Genomic DNA, 23,645 nt, shown 5'->3' with positions numbered 1-23,645 from the left:
GCTTTTATTATAGTTTCATTAATCTCTAGATTCATATGCCAGCACCATGCTATTTTAATTATTGAGCCTTAACGACAGGCTTACTATTTGACAAGGATAGTTCTTCCTCACTATTCTTTTTCAGAGCTTTCCTAGCTATTTTTGCTTTATTTTTCCATGTGGACTTTTGAATTAGCTTATCTAGATGCAGAAACAAAAACTGCTGCTATTTTCATTGGAAACTTTCTACCTAACAACTTTGTTACCTTTCCATTTGTTTGTCATCTTTTGTGTTCTACATATAGGGGTCTTAAAATTTTCTTCATATAAATTTTGTATATTTCTTAAGTTTCTTTCTAGATAAATGAGATCTTTCCTTTCAGTACATATTTTGTCTGGATATTTTTGGTAGAAATGAAGGCTACTGCCTTCTGCATATTAATTTTGTACTCTGCTAATTAACTGAATTTTGTTGTTAGCTTTTAAACTGATTCTTGTGGGTTTTCTAGGTATATAAACATGCTATCTGCAAAAAAAAATAATTTTATTACTTCATTTCTAATTTTTAAATCTTTAATTTCTTCCTATTATCTAAATATGCTGATTGGGATCTCCAGTCCCATGTTAACAATATTTGTGATTGAGAGTATCCTTATCTTGTTCTTGATTTTAGTGAGAGTACCTCTAGTTTTCTCACTAAATATCATAGTAACTTTTGCACTGAACTAGACTCATTTTTATCATACTAAGGAAGAGTCCATCTGTTCTTACTTCTTTGAGTTTTTTAATAAAGAATGGTTGTTGTTTTTTTGTCAAATGCCTTTTTAGCAACTACAGAACATATATATGATTCTTCTTTGGATCTACTAATAAGATGAGGTACCGCAATAGCTTTTTAAATATTGAATTATTCTTGTATTCCTGAAATAAACACATGGTCAATACTTTTTGTTTATTAAAATTTTTAAAAATTGATAATCATTCTTTAGTATATGTGCTGCTGAAGCGAGCACTGATAATCATTCTTTAAATGTATTCTTGTTGGATTATATGTGCTAAGATCTGTGGCTCCCCCACCACCCAATATCTTATTTAGGATTTATGCATTAGTATTCATAAGTAAGACTGATCTATAATTTTCACTTCATTTTTATAATCTTATTAAGTGCTAATATCAAGATTCTATTCCCTTTTAATAATTTGAAAGCTAGCTTGCTTTCTCTCTCTTTCTCTCTTTTTCTTAAAAATTCCCAGAAACAGTTTAAGTCATATTAGAATTACCTATTCTTTGAAGGTTTGATAAAAATTCTATTGTGAAACTGTTAGGGCCTATTGCTTTAAAGTGTGTGTGTGTGGGGGGGAAGATTGCTGAAAAACTATCTTCTATGGAAATAAGTTTATTTGGATATTTTTTCTAGGGTCAGTTTTAATAAATTTTATGTTCTTAGAAAATCTATCCATTTCAAATCCAAGTTCAAATTTATCTGTAAGAATTTAGCAAAATTATCTATTATCATTTGTTTATTTTATTTATTGATTAGTCCCCTTAATTCTTATATTGTGCATTTGAACTACCTCATCTTTACTTTTTCTTAGATAAGTTTCGAGGTTTATCTTACCTTTTTCTTAAAAAAAAAAAAAAACACTATTTTGGATTTATTAGTTAATACCGTTTTTCAGTTTTCAACTCAACCGATTTCTGCTTTAAAAAAAGATCCTCCCGGGCACCTGGGTGAGTCAGTCAGTTGAGTGTCTGCCTTTAGCTCAGATAATGAGCCCAGGGTCCTGGGATCGAGCCCCACATTGGAAGCAGGGAGCTGCTTCTTCCCTTCCTTCCACCTGTGGCTCACCCTGCTTGTGCTCTCTCTCCCTGTCAAATAAATAAAATCTTAAAAAAAAAAAAAATCCTTCCTTGTGGCGTTCCTCAAGTTTATTCTGTTTTTCTAATTTTTTGAGTCATATCCTTAACTCATTCCTTATTTTGCATTGTTTTAATGAGGCCATGCACATTTCTGAGCATTGTTTTAGATACTGGTGCTCAGGTTCTGATAAAGTAGTATTTCCATTATCCTAGTTTTCTAGAAGTTCTTTAATTCCCACTTTTATTTCCTTTAACTCAAGAGTTGTTTGAGAGATCTGAAATTTCCAAATGAAAAGGGCTTTTATAACTTAATTATTAATTTCTATGTTTTCCATTATCAGAGAATGTTGCTATTACCATTTCTATTTTCTGCAGTATTACTGAGATTTTCTTTCATAATCAATGGTCAAATTTTTTGCTAATGCTCCATGGATACTTACAAACATGGTGTAAACCATATTTTTAGGATACTAAGTCTGAATATATAGCAATCAGAAATATCTTAATAACTATATTAAGTCTTCTATATCTTTATTATTTTTTTTCTCTACCTGAGAGGTCATGGACAGAGAACTAAATTAAAGTCTGTGTCCTCATTAGCCCTACACTAACAGGTACTTACACAATACATTCTAGATATCATGGTTCTAAGAGTATGCAAGTTCTTATGCTTGGTATAAGCAAACTTTGTGCCTGATTTGATACAAGTACAGCTCCACTGATGTCTCATAATTAGTGGCAGAACTTTCTACAAAAGAGCCAAATTTTATATTCTATGGTAAGAAAAAGAATACAGAACTTTAGTTAACTTTTAGTTTTTAGTTGCAGCATATCGTTTTACAGTCAGATGAAGAAAATTACTGTAAGTGATTTAAAATGTGTAAGAATGCAAAATTTAAATAGTTTCCTGAAAAGTATCTAAAGGGAAATGAATAAAGAGCATTTTTTAAAATAAAACTATTTTTATAAGTCCAAATTTGTCATTCTTCTAAAATGTTTAACAATTTGATTCCAGAAAGTAAAAACTATTGAATGATAATCAACATTTTGGCAGTAATAAAAGTATCTTATGATCTAGTCATTGTGTTAGAGCATGGATTCAATTACATATGCTTTGCTGTTCTACCTTTGCATTAAAAAAATTCTAAATCTATGAAAATTTTTCATAGCAAGGTTATTACTTTCTTGTCATATTTGTCTTTCTTCTATGTCCTAAAAATTACTTGCTAGTTTCTTTTGTGAAAAGCAAATACTTCAGATGGTATATTAGATAAGACTACTATATTTCCATAGTGTGGAAGTAAATGTTTCTTTCTTTTTTCTTTTTTTTTTAAGATTTTATTTATTGATTGATAGAGAGAAAGAGAGCAAGAGAGGGAACACAAGCAGGGGAAGTTGGAAGAGGGAGAAGCAGGCAGCCGTTGAGCAGGGAGCCCGATGTGGGACTCGATCCCAGGACCCCAGGATCATGACTTGAGCCGCAGGCAGATGCTTAACGACTGAGCCCCCAGATGCCCCATAAATGTTTCTTTTCTTTTTTTTTAATTTTTAATAATTTTTTATTTTTTATAAACATATATTTTTATCCCCAGGGGTACAGGTCAGTGAATCACCAGGTTTACACACTTCACAGCACTCACCAAAGCACATACCCTCCCCAATGTCCATAATCCCACCCCCTTCTTCTAAACCCCCTCCCCCCAGCAACCCTCAGTTTGTTTTGTGAGATTAAGAGTCACTTATGGTTTGTCTCCCTCCCAATCCCATCTTGTTTCATTTATTCTTCTCGTCCCCACTTAAGCCCCCATGTTGCATCACCACTTCCTTTAAGTAGTTGATAAATATGTATTGAGTGAATGAATATTTTTATGAATTTATCAGGCTTATGATATGAGATAATTTATATTAAATAGATTTTGCTTGAGCTTCTTCTGCATTTAAAAGAAACATTTATGTGTACTCGAATGTTATTTAATATAAATTATCTCATATCATAAGCCTGATAAATTCATAAAAATATTCATTCACTCAATACATATTTATCAACTACTTAATACTGGTAGGTGCTTTATTATTAGTAGCCCAATGACTGATTTTTACTGTCAACCTGTATTTCTTTATACATCTATACAGTCTATATCAGATTTTCCAAGAAAAAATTAATAATGGATGTTCAAGATAAGACCATAAATACAATATTTTTAGCCGGATGAGCTGAACTAATAAGCACCTTTGAGCATTTTGCTCAGAACACTATACTACATTTTTCTTCTTACCTCTTAGGAAATCATTACTGTCTCAGTAAGCTAAATCATTTATGTTGATTTTATAGTAATAATAGGCTTATAAAGATGATCTGGTAACTGCTATTTTTAAAATGTAATAATGATAATGGTCATTAGCTTTAATATTAAAAATCAAATAATACTTAGAAGATATTGACATATGTTATTGGAATCTTCTGTGTTTTTTTCCCATTGTAAATTAAAAGTTACATTATGGGGTGCCTGGTTGGCTCAGTTGGTTAAGCATCTACCTTCAGCTCAAGTTATGATCCCCAGGTTCTGGGATCGAGCCCCACATTGGGCTTCCTGCTCAGCAGGGAGCCTGCTTCTCCCTCTGCTGCTCCCCCTGCTTCTGCTCTCTCAAGCTCTCTGTCAAATAAATAAGTAAATAAAATCTTAAAAAAAAGTTACATTGTTCTTTCAACTTTAAGTAATTATTTTTTATATACATGGAACTTCCACTGAAAAAGAAAAAAACTGGAATATCATTATAATTTTAAAACAAAAATGTTCATAAATATAGGCTTGGATTAATACAATATTTACTAACCTAATTCCAGAGTATTTGTTTTAAATATGCAACTAAACCAGGAGGGTAGCCTTCCAAAAGTAATTATTTGCATTAATTATGTTTTGATCAAGAAGATCTTTGTCAGCATTTTCAATACAGTAATGAATGAATTACTTATTTAACTGTGATTTCATTAGGAGTCCTAAGTCTGTCCACTGTTTTGGGTACTTTTATTACATAGGCACCTATTCACAGACACCAACATTTAGATGTGGACTTAGGGGAACTGCCTGGGGCCTGATGTGGGCCTTGAATCTAAGCTGTGTGCTCAAAAGCCCGCTTTGAAAGAGAACTCATTTAAAATAGCACTTTACCATTTAATATTATTATTTTTTTAAGTTCTTTTTTTTTAAAGATTTAAAAAAAAATTTATTTATTTGACAGACGGAGATCACAGAGAGAGAGGAAGAAGGAGGCTCCCTGCTGAGCAGAGAGCCCTATGCGGGGCTCAATTCCAGGACCCTGGGATCATGACCTAAGCCAAAGGCAGAGGCTTAATCCACTGAGCCACCCAGGTGCCCTTTAATATTATTATTTATACATAGACAAAACTCTCTCAGGATCCTTACTAAGCAGGGGTGGGGAGGGGTTTGTTGATCAGCAGGTAAGATTTCAGGATCCTCACTAGGGGAGATAAGCGGGGAAGTGATTCGGGCATTTCTCACCTTCAGGCCAAATACCACTGAATCCTTAATCTATTTTTAACATTCATTATGAGTGTAAAATGTAGCAGTATAAAGCCATACTTACATTATTCAACAAAGAATATAGAATGTAATCTCCTAGAATCCATCTGAAACCCAGCAACAGCTTTATGCTTGTTTTCTTCTTTGGATTAACAGTCAAATTCAGATTCTAACTGCAAAGCATGCAAAATCCTCTTTAATTTCTTACCTTAGCACACTGCATGTGATTGCATCCCTCATTCTTCTGTATCGGAGACTTACAGTTAGCACAAGGCTTAGAGTTAGTCAACAGCCAGAGACAATTGGCAGCATCCTCATAAGCTTCACTAACTCCTACAACTTTGGAATATTAAGCACAAACACAAAACACATGATTTACTGTGTAACTTTAGAGGGAACCCTGCCCCACCCCCCAAAGTTCTTTTTGTAGACTCTCAATCTTAACCATACATTTATTTTCCTCTTAGGCTATACGGCAAAGTTTTTAAAATGCTTCATTTTGAATAGCATGATGATAGGAGAAGGGGCTATATTCCAAAAGTTCTTTTTATGAAATCTGATTTAAAGGAGATTTTTCTCTAAATTTTTATCCAATAACCTGGGTATGAAAAGAACTAAACTTAACAAAAAGCAATATATTATTGTCTGTTTAAAAGAACTATTTGCATCAAAGAGAATGATAGAAAAAAATGGTAATTTTAGACAAGAATTTCTTAAATGGGTCAGTTGCAAACATAATGACCAGATACTCTTCACCATAGTAAAAAACACAAAAATTATATTGAAATATCAGTACTTTCTTTTTTTACCCATGATTATTTCAGATAAACTAAAAAATCCAAAGTAACATGTCTAAAACTAAAACTTACCATTTCTTCTATTACTGTCCCTTTCTCTATTCCCTGTCCTGGTAAATGATATGATCATCTACTCAGAATCAATCCAGGAAGAGCATGATCTTGGATACCCTCCTTTCTTCCTCAGCTGCTGCCTTCCAGATTTTCTACTTCTCTTTCTTATCTGCCTTCTCCCCATTTTTACTACTTCTTATTGTTTTACCTAGGGATCTCCTCACCTCCTGCCTAGACAATTAAAAAACCAACCTATCTCCTTAGCTCCTTCTGCCTCCAACTTCCACTATACTGCCTACATAGTGATCTTTGAGAAATACTTATCTCCTTGAAATCTTTTAGATGCTCTCCAATGACTGTAAGACAGAATCAAATTGTTTTAGCAAAAAATACCAAGCCCTTCCTAATTAGACCACTGTGTACCTGGCAAGATTCTCCCTCCTTCTATTCCCATGCCAATCTTATATTCTTCATCTTAAACTCAATTTATTCTATTTTGATTTTAGATCTGCAGTCTTAAGGAATATCATGGTTTTAAAATATTCGTAATCTTATATTTTATATTCTATAACCAACACCCCAACTAGTACCCCAAGTGGAAAGAGTTGGCACAACTAAAAAACTTTCTCCCTCCTTGTCGGCAATCAAATTTGTTTTGTTTTCTAGCTCTAAATGAACAGAGAAGCTCTACCTTTTCTTTTCTGAAAGCGATGTCCAAATATTACTTTGAAATCACTGAAAATGGCCTATCCAATCGAGGCCTTGATTACATGCAGACACTCTCAAAAGGGTAGGGCAAGGAGTTAGCGCTACTGTTAAAAGCAGGTAAGAAATCAGACTCCTTCAGTTTTGAAGTTTAAAAGCAAATGTGACCCAACCCTGAAGAGGAAAGAGAGACAAATGACTGGGTTGACTGACCCCTGGGCAGTGGCTCAGTATATGAAGTGCAATAGCTGAGCACTAGGAGCATCCCTCTGATGGAGCCTACCACTGCGGGAGTGGGGCTATCTTGCCACAAAGAATCCCAAGGTGCCTGCCCACTTAAGTCTGTTCAACAACAGAACGGGAGCTACTGGTGGACTGGGAAGCACTGGTTTTCAATTCCACATAGCAAAGAGAAACAACAGCAGCAAAGAAGTGATCAGACCCACCTCAGTTCTAAACCCACTTGATAGAAGATGGTCTTGACAAGGGTGTTGCTACAGAGAATTTTCAGTTAATTTGGTGGAGAACAGGAGTTTCAGGAGGAACTTATTATGCTTATGGCTAATCAGGTCAAGCTGTGGAGGTAATGCCATTTAGAGAGGGTACTGCTTTAAAACCTAATCATTAAGTACAATGTCTAATTTTTTTTTTCTAAAGTACTGGCCTGTCTCCTTCCTTTAGCATCAACATTATTTTTAGCTCAGAGGCTCTAACATATTCTTATGACCTTTATTGTCCATTGTTATAGTAAATAAAGCACAAAGCCATTAAAACAAAGCAGCTTGTGTGACTTGCAACATAACAGTTTTTTTCTCCCTCCCTCAGAGAGAATGCTAGTTCCTAACTGCATTCTAGAGGACTGTATAAAGTAAATCGTGTTCAGGAAATAACTATTGCTATTATTATTATTTTTTACCATTATTAAGACAAAAACTTGTACTGGAAAAAATGCCTTTCTTTCTATTCTCTGAACACGGTCATTTCACACATCTGCCTTTTATACACACTTTGCTTCATACCTGCATTACCTTATCTCCCCCTTCAGTCTACCTGGTGAGTTTTCTTCATGCTTACTGAGTTCCAGCCTCCTTCCTTGACTTCAGTTACATGTCTATTGGATCCTGATCTTTCTTCAGTAATCTAGTGTGCTTATGTCTCTTTGTAAGAAATAATAAGTTCATTCAATCACATATTAGTGCATAACAATCTAAGATCTACTAAGAGTCAATATGTATGTAAAAAAGTTGATTTTATTTATTATTGATTGATTGATTGATTCAGAGTGAGTAAAGCACAGAAGTTTATTAAACAAGGATACAGAGAACGCTCTTAGGAGTGAGAAGCGTCCTGACAGCGTTGCCCAAAACAAAGTTGATTTTATTTTATTTATTATTATTTTTTTAAGATTTTATTTATTTATTTGACAGAGAAAGACCACAAGCAGGCAGAGAGGCAGGCAGAGAGAGAGAGAGAGAGAGAGAGAGAGAGAAGCAGGCTCCCTGCCAAGCAGAGAGCCTGATGTGGGACTCGATCCCAGGTCCCTGAGATCATGACCTGAGCCAAAGGCAGCAGCTTAACCCACTGAGCCACCCAGTCACCCAACAAAGTTGATTTTAAAAGACTGACTTCTTAAGAAGACTATTTGAATTCCACTCAATAACCATTTATCACGTACTATGGAAAAACTGGTCTCAAAATTTTTATAGATTACCACTGTTTCACAGAAAATATAATCACTCCCTCTTCTTGTCTGATTAGGCATAAAAGAGGCAGTTTCAGTGCTGAAAAATAGTATTTGAATCTTTACATGGAACTCTTTGAACAAATCTTAGTATATTTTACAACAACATTTTATAATTTTTTCTCATTAATTAGATTTTGTCACCCCTTTTGAGTCTCATAATTCAAAGACTTTGGAAAACTAGGCATAAGGTATAAAATGATCTCATGAATTGACAAGTTCAGTTGAAAATGCTTATGCCAAAAATATGTATGTAACCATGACCCAAATTAATATGTAAATAATATAGCATTAAATCATACTTTTCTTTCTTGGAATATTATTTTTATGTATTTAATGATGAGGTTCTGCTTAAGACTTGCAGTTGGCCTAGTATTACTCGCTTTAAGCCTCCATCCTAAATTTCATAAACTTAAGGGGCCCATTAGTAGTAGTCAGCTGATCATCACACTTCTGTATGGAGGACAATGAGAAAACTCCTAGGTTTTTCTCAGCAACTGGGAACTTTCTCTGTAGTCTTGGCTTTGGTCCTTCTTTGGTAGACAACTTTTGAATTGTTCTCAGTCTCTTATTTTCTATTCAATTTTCTCAAGTTCCTCTGTCTTTCTGAATTAAAACCCCATTTGGGACTCTTTGAGGAAATCTTGTTTTTCATTTGAGGTTTCCCCGTCTCTGGCACCAGAAGTAACTGTATACACCATATATACCATTTTCTATTTCTTCTATTTCTCTTCTGTCCTTATTATCAGGATCATGGCCATATGCAAAGATATTCTGTCACAGTTTTAGTGATCATCTGTACTTACTAGCCAGTTTGTCCTCTTTCTCTTGCTCTAGTAAAAACCCATTTGTGGGTATGGAACAAATGACCAGTTTTACAATGGTAAGATAAGTACAAACACCCGTTTCAAAATGTTTGCTTCAGGGCGCCTGGGTGGCTCAGTGAGTTATGCCTCTGCCTTTGGCTCAGGTCATGGTCCCAGAGTCCCTGGATCAAGCCCCGCATTGGGCTCTCTGCTCAGCAGGGAGCCTGCTCCCCCCCACCCCCGCCTGCCTCTCTGCCTACTTGTGATCTCTCTTTCTCTGTCAAATAAATAAAAATCTTAAAAATTTTGCTTCATATCTTAAATTGGACACTTATGGCCATTTTCTGCTCAAGAATTAATAAACCATCTATCGTACTAGTTATTTCTGGTGATGAGTTAGCACTCTAGGCAGTTGGTCAGTACATGAGATTTATAACTTAATATATTAACTGCATCCTCTTAACTCTCCTGTGTATACCTCACTTCTCCTGTCTGCATTGCCCCTGTCTTGTTCAAACTCTCACTATCCTCTGGACATTCTGAAGTTTTTTAAGAAACAACATTCTTGTCTCTCAACAGTTTCTACTCATCACCCACATTTTCACCTGAATAAGTAAGCACCTTCAATTCTTACTCTCCTACTCAGAACTGCTTTTCAGTGTCTCAGGATGAAGTCAGACCTCCCAGCAGCCCAGAGAAACCTGCCCCATCCTGACACCTGATTGGGACATCTGCCTGTGCGGACTCATCTCACAGTGCACTTCCCTTTGTGCTGGTTGTACTACAGGATCTGCAACCCTGAACATGCCATGCTATTTCACAGCTCTCCTTCACCTGAAGCCTAAACGCCCTTCCTGTTACAGTCTATGTGAAGAACATCTATCACCTCTCAAGATGGGGCTTGTGCACCAATTCTTTCACAATGATTTTCCTTACTCTCTCATGAGAAGGCAGATGAGAGAAAACTCGTCTTCTCTTTGATCTCTCCCCTCCCTCAACAATATACTACAGGTATGCTGTTCTTTCACAGCATTAATAATACTTCTTTTTCTTAGTGTTGTATATCGCTGTCTTCATCTCTAAAATGTAAACTTCAAGAATGTAGACAGCACCTTATTTCCACATTCTAATATAAAGTAGCACTTAATAAATGTTACATAAATAACACAGAGACCACTTAAATGCAACAAGTTATTCCTAAGTTTTCTCAGCATCTTTTCTGAGCTGCAGACAAGCACTCCTAAAATCCCACTGCACACCTCCACATATATGTCCTACAAGTACATCAAAGTTCACAATGTCTGCAACAAATAATTGATTTTCCCCCAAAGTTACTCTCATATCTGCATTTCCTACATTGGCCAATCATTCATCCTTTGACTCAAAATTAAATATTCACCTCCATATTTTGATCTTTCTGTCCTTCAGTCTCACCTGCCCAGTCATCAGTTATCTTCACAAAAATCCTCAGACAAGGCCACTTTCCTACTTAAAAAAAATGCACCAGATAGCTTATTCTGTTAATAAGATTAACTTCAGACAATTTGGCAAAAATCCTCAAAATCTGGCAACACCTGCCTTTCCAGCCTCATCTCTTTCAATTTCTCCCATGGACCCTAATGTTGAGCTTCATATAAAGGTATAAAGAAATGTAGGTAGTTGAGCGATAGCCAACCATATCTAATAGAAATATAGATGTTTCTTGGTGCCAGAAGCAAAAAAGAAAGCAAAATCCAATGGTGTTTGCATGTTTAAAGGTGTTGCAGGGTAATAGTATTAATCTGTTTATGGAACTCACACATACACACAGACCCATATGTATCAGAATAGGGAAAATGGGTGGGTGCCAGGGAAGCAATGGCAAGATTATCTGGCATTCAAGAGACAATGCACCTGGGGAAGAAGAACAATCCATACCGGTGTTTTTAATTTGGGAAGTTCCTAGCACACAGCAGGCACTCAAAAAAATATTTGTTGGTTGAAGGAGGAATGTACAGGGCAAGACTATTTAATCAGGTCTCCCTACAAAATATCCTAAGATTATCCATTTTCTTTTGCTTCTGGAATAAGGGACATAAGCCTTCTCATCATGTGAAAGGGATCCCCCTCGTTATCAATTAATAAGCTGTTATTTTGGTTTACGTAGTATTCTCTTCTTCATGGATTTGAATAACCCTGAGTCAGTGTACAAAATGAATCTCATGAATATAAAATGCTAATGACCAGTTCTTGGGCAATGGTATATTGCCTGATATAGTACAAGCCTGTAGGGTCTCAGAGCTGTCAGCCAGGCTCTCCCAGCATCACTTGAGCTGCTGACAGGAATACCTACCACACCCCTGCCTCTGCAGATATGCTAAAACCCCATTCCTACCTCACTCCCTTTAGGAAGATTCTATGACACCCCCCTGTCCAACCTGATTTAGTCTTCTGTTTTCCCAATCTGACTTAGTTTTCTTGTTTTTGTACTGTTACCTCTACCCAACTATATTAGTTATTGTATGATATGGTAATGATCTGACGGTTTCCCTTTTATTTATGTACTTTCTGAAGGCTGGCATCATCATCATGTGCTTTGTTCACATTAAGTGCAGAATCACTGAGTGGAGTCTTAATCCCGATTTGTTATACCACAAACCAACTCCAATATACAAAAGAGAAAAAATGAAATTAATTTTTATATTAATTTGGAAGAAAACAGATGTTGTAAAACACTCCAGGGGGTGAAAAATAATTGCAAAGCAGATATATTTACTTGTTAAATGCAGGATTTGCTATTAGAAAGGCTAATTAAAATCCACTGTTTCCAGGCACATGCCCAGTCTTTGATGTCACGCAATCCAATCTAAGTATTAATTACTTCATCTACAAAATGGGATTACTAACACCATTTCGAATCATTTCTGTAGAATAAATATAGTAAAAATAGTTAGACATGCTATTTAAAGTAAGTAAATCTACAGAGCCACACAATGCCAATGCCAAGAAATTAACTTATCATCTACTGGAAGTTTCTAGGGAAATAAGACGCTTCCTCTCTGTACAGTTTATACTTTTCCTCCCTTGAGGTACAAAAAGACTAGCTGGTCCAACCCAGGATAAAGGGGAGTGGTTGTGGGAGAAGGGCTTCAATGTGGCCTGTGTTTACCCTGTTTATCTTAACTGAAACAGTCAGTTAGAAACATGGAATCTGTCTGTGATTCCCCAGTGCAAAAACCTTGTGATGTCCAAAAGAGTGTTAGTTAGAGGTTTAACGTTAAACTGGAGAGCTATAGCATTAATGAACTCGAAAACTTACTTAATGAAGACTTTAAGTAATAGGGCCACATTATCTTTTGAATGCTATTAGAACATATATATAGTATAATATAATATAATATAGTATAGCTATCTAAGATTCCCCTTACGTTCTTCTGGTTTCATTTCAGTTATTTTTTGTAGCCAATTTTTCCATGTTTGGCAGTCACAAGGCTCATGTGCTTCGCCAAGGCACTCCCTAAGGAGGAAAACATAGAAGAGGCAATTAAAAAAAATTCTTTATCAACATCAAGGTGAAAAAACAGATGGAAAGTACTCTTCCAATTTTAAGGTTAAGAAAACTGATGCACAGTGACCAGGGAGAGAAGCATTTCAATAGAAGAACTGAAAGTGTTACCACCAGGTCCAATTTGTTTTTCTAATCAATATGTTCATTTACACATTGTTAAAACATTCAAAATAGATTACCTAATATCTGTAATTTACTTTTGCATGCCAGAAGAGCCATAAGATTTTTTTTTTATCCGTTAGGGTCTGTCTTCACTATACTTTAAATTCTTGTACTCACTGTCTGTTCTCTGGGCAAGCAGCCTTGCCGCCACTCAGGAACTCTTTAAATGTCCCAAAGAGCAGGCCCATCAAGACTAATTAGAATCTACATGTTATCAAACTTACCCCATGACACTTCTGCATTTAGCCAATCTGACTTAGTTTTCTTGTTTTTGTACTGTTACCTCTACCCAACTATATTAGTTATTGTATGCTATGGTAATGATCTGATGGTTTCCCTTCTATTTATGTACTTTCTGAAGGCTGGCATCATCATCATGTGCTTTGTTCACATTAAGTGCAGAATCACTGAGTGGAGTCTTAATCCCGATTTGTTATACCGCAAACCAACTCCATTATACAAAAGGGAAAAAATGAAATTAATTTTTATATTAATTTGGAAGAAAACAGATGTCATAAAACACATAAAAAATTTTTTTAAAAAACTTATATTCTATTTAGTTAACGTATGGTGTATTATTAGTTTCCGGGGTAGAATTAAGTGATTCATCAGTTGCATACAACACCCAGTGCTCATTACTTCAAGTTCCCTCTTTAATGCCCATCTTCTGGTTATGCCATCTCACCGCCACTCCCCTCCAGCAACGCTGTTTGTTCCCTACAGTTAAGAGACTCTTATAGTTTGCCTCTTTCTGTTTTTATCTTATTTTATTCTTCCTTCCCTTCTCCTATGTCCATCTTTTTGTTTCTTAAATTATATGAGTGAAATCATATGGTATTTGTCTTTCTCTGATTTATTTTCCTTTGCATAATACCCTCTAGTTTCCAAATTATTGCAAATGGCAAGATTTCATTCTTTTTGATAGCTAAGTAATACTCCATGGTAGAAATGTACTACATTTTTTAAATCCATTCACCTGTCAATGGACATCTGGGCTCTTTCCAGTTTGACTACTGTGGACACTGTTGTTATGAACAATGGGATGCAGGTGCCTCTTCAGATCACTATGTTTGTATCCTTTGTGTAAATTCCTAATAGTGCAATTGCTGGGTCTTTGGGTAGATCTATTTTCAATTTTTTTTTTTAAAGATTTTATTTATTTGACAGAGAGAGAAATCATAAGTAGACAGAGAGGCAGGCAGAGGGAGAAGGGGGAAGCAGGCTCCCTGCTGAGCAGAGAGCCTGATGCAGCGCTTGATCCCAGGACCCTGAGATCATGACCTGAGCCGAAGGCAGAGGCTTAATCCACTGAGCCACCCAGGCGCCCCTATTTTCAACTTTTTGAGGAACCTCCATGCTGCCTTCCGGAGTGGCTGCACCAGCTTGCACTCCCACCAACACTGTAAGAATGTTCCCCTTTCTCCACATTCTTACCAACATCTGCCATTTCCTGAGTTGTTAATTTTAGCCATTCTGATTAGTGTGAAGTGGTATCTCATTGATTTGTATTTCCCGTGATGTTGAGCATTTTTCATGTGTTTATTGCTCATCTGTATGTCTTCTTTGGAGAAAAGTCTGTTAATGTCTTCTAACCATTTCTTGACTGCGGGTTTTTTTTTTTTTTTTTTTTTTTTGTATTGAGTTCGATAAATTCTTTATAGAGCTTGGATATTAGTCCTTTATCTGATATTTCGTTTGCAAGTATCTTCTCCCATACTGTAGGCTGTCTTAGTTTTGTTGATTATTTACTTTGCTGTGCAAAAGCTTTTTAATCCTGATGAAATCCCAATAGTTCATTTTTGCTTTTGTTCCCCTTGCCTTTGGAGACGTGCCTAGCAAGAAGTTGTTGCAGCTGAGGTCAAAGAGGTTGCTGTCTCTATTCTCCTCTAGGATTTCAATGGATTCCTGTCTCACATTTAGGTCTTTCATCCATTTTAAATTTGTTTTTGTGTATGCTGTAAGAAAGTGGTCCACTTTTTGTCTTTCTGCACGTGGCTATCCAATCTTCTCAACACCATTTTTTGGAGAGCTTGAAATCCAAAATTGTGATGCCACCAGCTTTGGTTTGCTTTTTCAACATTCCTTTGGCTATTCGAGGTCTTTTTTCTGATTCCATACATATTTTAGGATTATTTGCTCCAGCTCTGTGAAAAATGCTGGTGGTATTTTGATAGGGATTGCACTGAATGTGTAGATTGCTTTGGATAGCATGGATATTTTAACAATATTTTTTCTTCTAATCCATGAGCATGTAATGTTTTTCCATTTTTTAAAAAAGATTTTATTTATTTATTTGACAGAGAGCACAAGTAGGCAGAGAGGCAGACAGAGAGAGTGAGAGGGACTTGATCCCAGGACCCTGAGATCATGACCTGAGCTGAAGGCAGTGGCCTAACCCACTGAGCCACCCAGGCGCCCCTGTTTTTCCATTTCTGTGTGTCTTCTTCAACTTCTTTCATGAGTCTTCTGTAGTTTTCTGAGTACAGATCCTTTGCCTCTTTGGTCAGATTTATTCTTAGATATCTTACGGTTTTTGGTGCAATTGCAAATGGGATTGACTCCTTGGTTTCTCTTCCTGCTATTTCACTGTTAGTGTATAGGAATACAAGAGGCTTCTGTGTGTTGATTTTATATCCTGCAACTTTGCTGAATTCCTGTATCAGTACTAGCAATTTTTCTGGGGTCTTTTGGGTTTTCTACATAAAGTATCATGTCATCTGTGAAGAGTGAAAGTTTGACTTCTTTGTTGATTTGGATGCCTTTTATTTCTTTTTGCTGTCTGACTGCTGAGGCCAGGATTTCCACTATGATGATGAACAACAGTGGTGAGAGTGGATATCCTTGTCATGTTCCTGATCTTAGGGGAAAAGTTCTTCCCTATGAGGATGATACTTGCTGTGGGTCTTTCTTATATGGCTTTTATGATGTTGAAGAATGTTCCCTCTTTCCCTACATGGTTCCCTATTATGTTCCTTCTTTTCCTACATCCTCTCAAGAAAGGATGCTATACTTTGTCAAATGCTTTTGGTCATATGGTTTAAATGGTTCTTATCCTTTCTTTTAGTACTGTGGTACGTCACACTGATTGATTGTGGATGTTGAACCACCCCTGCAGCCCAGGGATAAATCCCACTTGGTTGTGGTGAATAGTCCTTTTAATGTACTGTTGGACCATATTAGCTAGTATCTTGGTGAGAATTTCTGTATCCATGTTCATCAGGAATTTTGATCATAATTCTCCTTTTTAGTAGGGTCTTTGTCTGGTTTTGGGGATCAAGGTAATTATGGCCTCAGAGAATGGGTTTGGAAGTTTTCCTTCTATTTCTATTTTTTTGGAACAGCTTCAGAAGAATAGGTATTAATTTTTATTTAAATGTTTGGTAGAATTCTCCTGGGAAGTCATCCAGCCTTGGACTCTTGTTTGTTGGAAGATTTTTGATTATGGATTCAATTTCTTTGCTGGTTTGTTCATGTTTTCTGTTTACTCCTCTTTCAGTTGTGGTAGATTATGTTTCTAGGAATGTATTAATTTCTTCTGGATTGCCTAATTTGTTGGCATATAATTGCTCATATCATTCTCTTATATTATTGGTATTTCTGCAGTGCTGGTTGTGATCTCTCCGTTTTCACTCACAATTTTATTTATTTGGGTCCTTTCTCTTTTCTTTTTGATAAGTCTGGCCAGGGGTTTATCAATCTTATTAATTATTTCAAAGAGCTAGCTCCTAGTTTTGTTGATCTGGTCTATTTCTTTCTATTTTTTTTTTTTTTTAAATTTCTGTATCATTGATTTCTCCTCTAATCTTATTTCTCTTCTCTTGCTACATTTAGGCTTTATTTGTTGTTCTTTTCCCAGCTCCTTTAGGTGTAAGGTTAGATTCCATATTTGAGTCTTTTCTTACTTCTTTTTTTAAAAAATTTTTTTTTTTATAAATATATATTTTTATCCCCAGGGGTACAGGTCTGTGAATCACCAGGTTTACACAGTTCACAGCACTCACCAAAGCACATACCCTCCCCAATGTCCATAATCCCACCCCCTTCTCCCAAACCCCCTCCTCCCAGCAACCCTCAGTTTGTTTTGTGAGATTAAGAGTCACTTATGGTTTGTCTCCCTCCCAATCCCATCTTGTTTCATTGATTCTTCTCCTACCCACTTAAGCCCCCATGTGAGTCTTTTCTTACTTCTTGAGGAAGGCCCATATTGCAAATATTCTTCCCTCTTAGGGCTGCCTTTGCTGCATCTCAAATATTTTGAACTGTTGTGTTTTCACTTTCATTTGCTTTTGCATTTTTAAAAAATTCTTTAATTTCCTGGTTGTCCCATTCATTCTTTAGTGGAATATTCTTTAATCTCCATGTATTTGGGGCCCTTCCAAATTTTTCCTTGTGGTTGAGTTCAAGTTTCATAGCATTGTGGTCTGAAAACAGGCATAGTATGATTTCAATCTTTTTGTGCTGGTTGAGACCTGATTTATGACCCAAAATGTGATCTATTCTGGAGAGTGCTCTATGTGCACTTGAAAGAATGTGCATTCTGCTGCTTTAGGGTGAAATGCTCTGAATATATCTGTTAAGTCCATCTGGTCCAGTGTGTCATTCAAAGTCCTTATTTCCTGGCTCATCTTCTGCTTAGATGGATCTGCCCATTGCTGTGGGGGGGGTGTTAAAGTCCCCTACTATTATTGTATTATTATCAATGAGTCTCATTGTTATTAATTGATTTATATATTTAGCTGCTCCCAAGTTAAGGGCATAAATATTTAAAGTTGTTAGATCTTCTTGTTGGATAGACCCCTTTATTATGATATAATGTTCTTCTTCATCTCTTATTACAGTCTTTGGTTTAAAATCTAGTTTGAGTGATAGAAGGATGACTACTTTACCTTTCTTTTGATTACATCACATTCTTTTTGTTACCTCACGTTAAAATCTCCAAGTGACAGGATAATCTAATTTACTTTTGAGTTTGCTGAATCCCAATTTTCTGTCTCACTGGAATTTGGCAAGATTTAAATAAGAAACACATCAATTTATCATTTGTAACTTGATTTTACATTCTTCTATAGCTATATAAAAATCAAACACTAAAAAGCACTAAGGAATTTACAAATTACTTATTTTAATTCAATGTGATGGTATATTCTGTAGTACAAAGGAAATTTTACAGTAAATAACAAAATGTCATTTTGAGGCGGGAGTAAAAACCAATCTGTAAGTTTCATCATCATCATCACCATCATGATGTGTTATTTTAAACAAAGATATTTGCAAAATTAAAGTCTGTTAAGACACCCTGCTAATGAAGTTAAGTCTTACAAACTAAGAAGCAATATTTTACTATATTAAGAATATAACAGGGTACCTGGGTGGCTCAGTGGGTTAAGAATCTGCCTTTGGCTCAGGTCATGATTTTGGGGTCCTGGGATCAAGCCCTCTGTAGGGCTCCCTGCTCAGCAGGAAGTCTGCTTCTCCCTCTCCCCCTGAACTTGTTTCTCTCTCCCTTATATTCCCTCTCTCTCTCTCTGTGTCAAATAAATAAATAAATAAATTGATAAATAAAATATTTAAAAATTTTTTAAAAAATTAAAAAAAAACTTAAAAAAATCTTAACATTTTACTTTAACCCATTAAAACAGCTACTATTAGAAAACTGGAGGACAACAAGTGTTGGGAACATATGGAGAAACTGGAACCCTTATGCAGTGCTGGTAGGAATCTAAAATGATGCAGTTGCTATGGAAAACAGTTTGGTAGTTCCTCAAAATATAAAACACAGAATTATTACATGATCTATTAATTCCACTCCTAGGGATATGCCTAAAAGAACTGAAATCAATGACTAAAAACTTTCTCACCCGTGTTCAAAACAGTCAGAAAACAGCCAGAATATGGTTAACAACCCATGTGTCCATCAACAAATGAGCAGATACATAAAATATGGCATATACACACACAATGGAATATTAGTAGGCCATAAAAAGGAATGAATTCTGATTTATGTTACAACATGGATGAATCTTGAGACATTATGCTATGTGTAATAAGACACAAAAGGAAAAATATCATATGGTTCCACTTACATCAGAGATCCAGAACAGGGAATTTACAGAGACAGAAAGTAGACTGGTGGTTACCAGCTGCTAAGGGGTTAAGGGAGGATGGGGAGTCATTGCTGAATGGTTAGTTTCTCTCTGGTATGAGGTAAAAGTTCTGTAAATGGATAGGAAATGGTTCTACACATTAGAAATGTACTTAAGGGCGCCTGGGTGGCTCAGTGGGTTAAGCCACTGCCTTCGGCTCAGGTCATGATCTCAGGGTCCTGGGATCAAGTCCCGCATCGGGCTCTCTGCTGAGTGGAGAGCCCGCTTTCCTCTCTCTCTCTCTCTCTGCCTGTCTCTCTGTCTACTTGTGCTCTCTCTCTGTCAAATAAATAAATAAAATCTTTAAAAAAAAAAAAAAAAAAAAAAAAAAAAAGAAATGTACTTAATACCACTGAATTATATACTTAAAATGTTTTGAAGAAAAAAAAACCAATTATCTTGAAACAGTAATTTGTTTGCTTCAATTCCTGACATTACTGAATCTGGCATTTGGGAAATTTTTTCCATAACTGCTGTTTTATAATGTTTCTTAGTAACTCAGTGGTAACTTAACAGTCATTCAAAAAATACTGAGTTGATTAAAAATGGAAGTTAAAAAAATGGAAGTAGATATATTACATTTGCTTTAGTACATATTAAAATAAGCTCTGCTTCCCAGAAATTGAAGGGATATCTGTGATAACTGTTAATTTTATTTGGCACATATACTAGCTTACACCAGAGTAAAAAATATGCCACAGATCTAGGAATAGTGTTTCCATATGGTGCTTGAGAATACATGTAGGAATACAGAATCTAGATTTCTCATGACTTACTAAAAAAATTTGGGTGTAAAATAGACTTCTATATCTGCAGTATCTAAAACAAATAAAGTCAATGAAATAAAATATTTCCATTAATTTTAAGAGTTTTCCCCCTGAAGATTAAACATATTGAATATTTTTTTACCTACTAGAATCAATACCTATATGACTGGCTCTGGTGTTAGGACATTTTCTGACAGAACTGAGAAAATACTCAGAGGGAGAGGCAGTGGAGAGGAAAGCCCAGTTTTTCAAATGGAGTCTGAAAAATAAATGCTATTTCTTCAAAAGAGCATAACTGCTTATTGGTATGTTTGGTCTCTGAGCTTGTGTTGCATTACACAGCGAAAGATTTTCTTTTCCAGAACCTCACAGGAGAACACAGACCTGCTGCTTCCTTAGGTGCTAGCCCAATTAGCAGGATCACTTCTGAATGTTCTAATTCAGCCTTTTCCAACGCAATGCTAACAGTGGGTATAAAAAGGAGAGGCTTTTTACATAAAAAAGAAGTTAGACCAATGTCTATAAATTTAAAAAGGGAGCTAGAGGTTGCCTCTTAAAACTAAGGTATTTGGGAAAATAAGCCCAACTACTTTAAAGTATGGTAATAACAATGCTACCAGACATTATGTGATTGATAATCTGAATTATGTCACGTGCAGGGAGAGATGTTATTCTGAGACAAGTAATAAAGAGACTGGAATATAATTCCTTAACAAAGTTTTAACCATGACACAGATGACTGGTGACAAGTATTCTGACAGATCTGGTGCTTGTCGAGACTGCACCTCAAAATGTCACTAAAAACAAGGAAACTATAAGAAGAATTTTGCCACAGTCCACTGAAATTTAGACACACCAATAGAATGGGTTCACTAAGAGAAAAAGTGCTTTGTTATAAAGGAAAAAAAAAAGATTGTCTAATATAAAATCCTTAACTAAGGATGTTAACTAATGGTTAACTAATATCAAAAGATTAAAGAAAGGCTCTTTCCTTGAAAATTTTTGAATATGCACAATCATTGGCAGGAATATACAGTGGCTCCAAAGGATTCTGGAAAACAAAAAATCTTCTATAAAGTTTCATAATCTGATGAGAAATTCCCACCAAGAAGTTGACAATTTCTGCATTATTGGGTATTTACTCTGAAGATACAAATATAGTGATCCAAAGGGGCATCCGCACCCCAACGTTTACAGCAGCAATGTCCACAAGAGCAAACTATGGAAAGAGCCCAGATATCCATAAACAGATGAATGGATAAAAAAGATGTAGTGTGTATATACACATACATACACAATGGACTACTACTCAGCCATCAAAAAAAAATGAAATCTTGCCATTTGCAACGACGCGATGGAACTAGAGGATATTATGCTAAGATAAAAAGTCAAACAGAGAAAGGCAATTATCACTCAGATGTGGAATTTAAGAAACAAAACAGGATTATAGGGGAAGAGGAAAAAAATAAAACAAGACAAAATCAGAGAGGGAGAAAACCAAAAGAGACTCTCAATCATAGGAAACAAACAGGGTTGCTGGAGGGCAGGGGTGTAGGGAATGGAGTAACTGGATGATGGACATTAAAGAGGGCACATGATGTAATGAACCCTGGGTATTATATAAGACTGAACCATTACTAACTTCCTTCTATCTTTGAAACTAATAATATATTATATGTTAATTAATTGGATTAAAAACATAAGTAGGTGGGGAAAATTTATTATAAAATGTTATAAAATATTTTGAAAAAATGATCGAAACACTTCATTTATGTAAGCTTTTAATTAAAAATTTTTTTTCTTGGGGTGCCTGAGTGGTTCAGTTTAGTGTTTGCCTTTGGCTGCCTTTTGGCTCAGGTCATGATTCCAGGATCCTGAGATTGAGCCCCACATCGGGATCTCTACTCAGCAGGGAGCTGGCTTCTCCCTCTCCCTCTGCCTGCTGCTCCCCCAACTTCTGCTCTTTCTCTAACAAAGAATTAAAATCTTAAAAAAGTTTTTTTTTTTCCCCAATTTTTGGGGATAAATTTGACATGTAACATTGTGTAAATTTAAAGTATACAGTGTGTCACTTCGATACATTTATGCACTGTAATATGATTGCTGTTGTAACAATTTTTATCACATTACGTTTCTAGTACAGTAAAAAAAAAAAAAAAGTAACACCTCCCTCTTTAAAAAAAGTTGACAATTTCAGTTCACTGAAATTAGAACTTTATTATTGACCCGTCCTGTGTAAGTAAATTCTTATGATTCTCCTTTAGACAACTTTCTCCCTTAATTAACAAGTTAACTAAAAATTACAATTTTAAAAAACTAGTATCTTTGGGGCACCTGGGTGGCTCAGTAAGTTAAGCATCCAACTCTTAATTTTGCTCAGGTCATGATCTCAGGTTTGTGAGACTCGGCCCCACACTGGATTCCATACTAGGTATGAAGCCTGCTTAAAATTCTCTTCCTTTCTCTGTCCCACCCCCCACCTCTCTTTCTCTCTCTCTAAACAAACAAGAACTAATATTTTTGAAAATATCCGTCAATGTTGTAATTCCTTACACACACCAACTCATTTAATCCATGTAACAATTCTTTGAAATTGGTACTATTATCCCCCTTTTACATGCATGAAGAGGCTCAGTACTCTGCTAAAGGTCACACTGATAGCAAGCAGATGAGCTGAGATTTGAATTCAAATAGTTTGGCTTTGGAAGTAGTACATTTTGTGCTGACTGCATCAGTTACAAAGGCTTCAAGTATATTACTGTATTATATGGGAGGATGCTTGTTTATCAACAAGTCACACAGCGAGTTAGTGGCAGTTAAGTCTCCAAATGTAGGCCCTGTGTCTTCAATTAATGTCAATCACCTGCTCCACTGAAACTTGATACAATTGAACTTTCAACAGTATTTATTTAGGTGAGCACGATACTTTGTATAGAGTAGATGTGATATTTAAATAGGGTCTTATGATCAGTTCTATCAAATAAATATCAAGTTTCATTTCTGGGCCTAGGACAAGTAGGGGAATAAGTTCTGCTTGTTGGCAGGACTCTGATACACAAATAGTTAAATATTGCCAGTCTGGAAACATTGTTTTCCTGAACCAGAGCTAAGGAACTGAGATTCTAATTTTACAAGACAAGAGGAGACTCAACTGTTGGGGCCCCCAAACAACAACATTTATTTTGCCCAGAGGACTCCTAAAGAGTCCACTGTCTGTGAAGTCTGTGGGGGGAGATGAAGCATGAAACTATGCTTTAACTCAATCAAGATTCATGTTCCTAACAGGAAAGTAGACTTTATCAAAATCCTTACTGTGGATATTGGAGGAAAGCAGAACGAGCTGATGATAGTATTAATGCACTAATACACACTCACTTGTAAAATTTCCCAAATTCCTGACAAGTCTGCTCACTGTATTCTGATTCACTGGAAACTTCAGTGGACTAGAAACCTGATGGCTGGGATTTCTTATCAGTTGTATCTCTATAATCCAAATCTTACTGGGTTCAATCTGTCTCATGGTGATGGTGACACTATTTTA

The 23,645-nt window shown here is 35.8% G+C and overlaps 1 protein-coding gene across 3 annotated transcripts in view; it reads right to left on the bottom strand.

The window, feature by feature from the left end:
• ANKIB1 (ankyrin repeat and IBR domain containing 1) overlaps window positions 1-23,645 on the bottom strand; it is a 153,397-nt gene that overhangs the window by 20,988 nt on the left and 108,764 nt on the right. For all 3 annotated transcript variants that reach the window (XM_004776445.3, XM_004776450.3, XM_004776448.3), the window contains exons 10-11: window positions 12,893-12,981; window positions 5,591-5,721 (exon numbers count right to left, since the gene is read on the bottom strand). In XM_004776445.3, the coding sequence (XP_004776502.1) occupies window positions 5,591-5,721; window positions 12,893-12,981 (220 nt within the window). The remainder of the gene's footprint in view (window positions 1-5,590; window positions 5,722-12,892; window positions 12,982-23,645) is intronic.

The sequence above is a fragment of the Mustela putorius genome, unplaced genomic scaffold (assembly GCF_011764305.1).
Source record: "Mustela putorius furo isolate JIRA1106 unplaced genomic scaffold, ASM1176430v1.1 tig00003845_pilon_pilon_pilon, whole genome shotgun sequence".
NCBI lineage: Eukaryota > Metazoa > Chordata > Mammalia > Carnivora > Mustelidae > Mustela > Mustela putorius.
The sequence above is the reverse complement of the archived record's forward strand: the minus strand, read 5'-3'. Positions and strand labels throughout refer to the sequence as shown.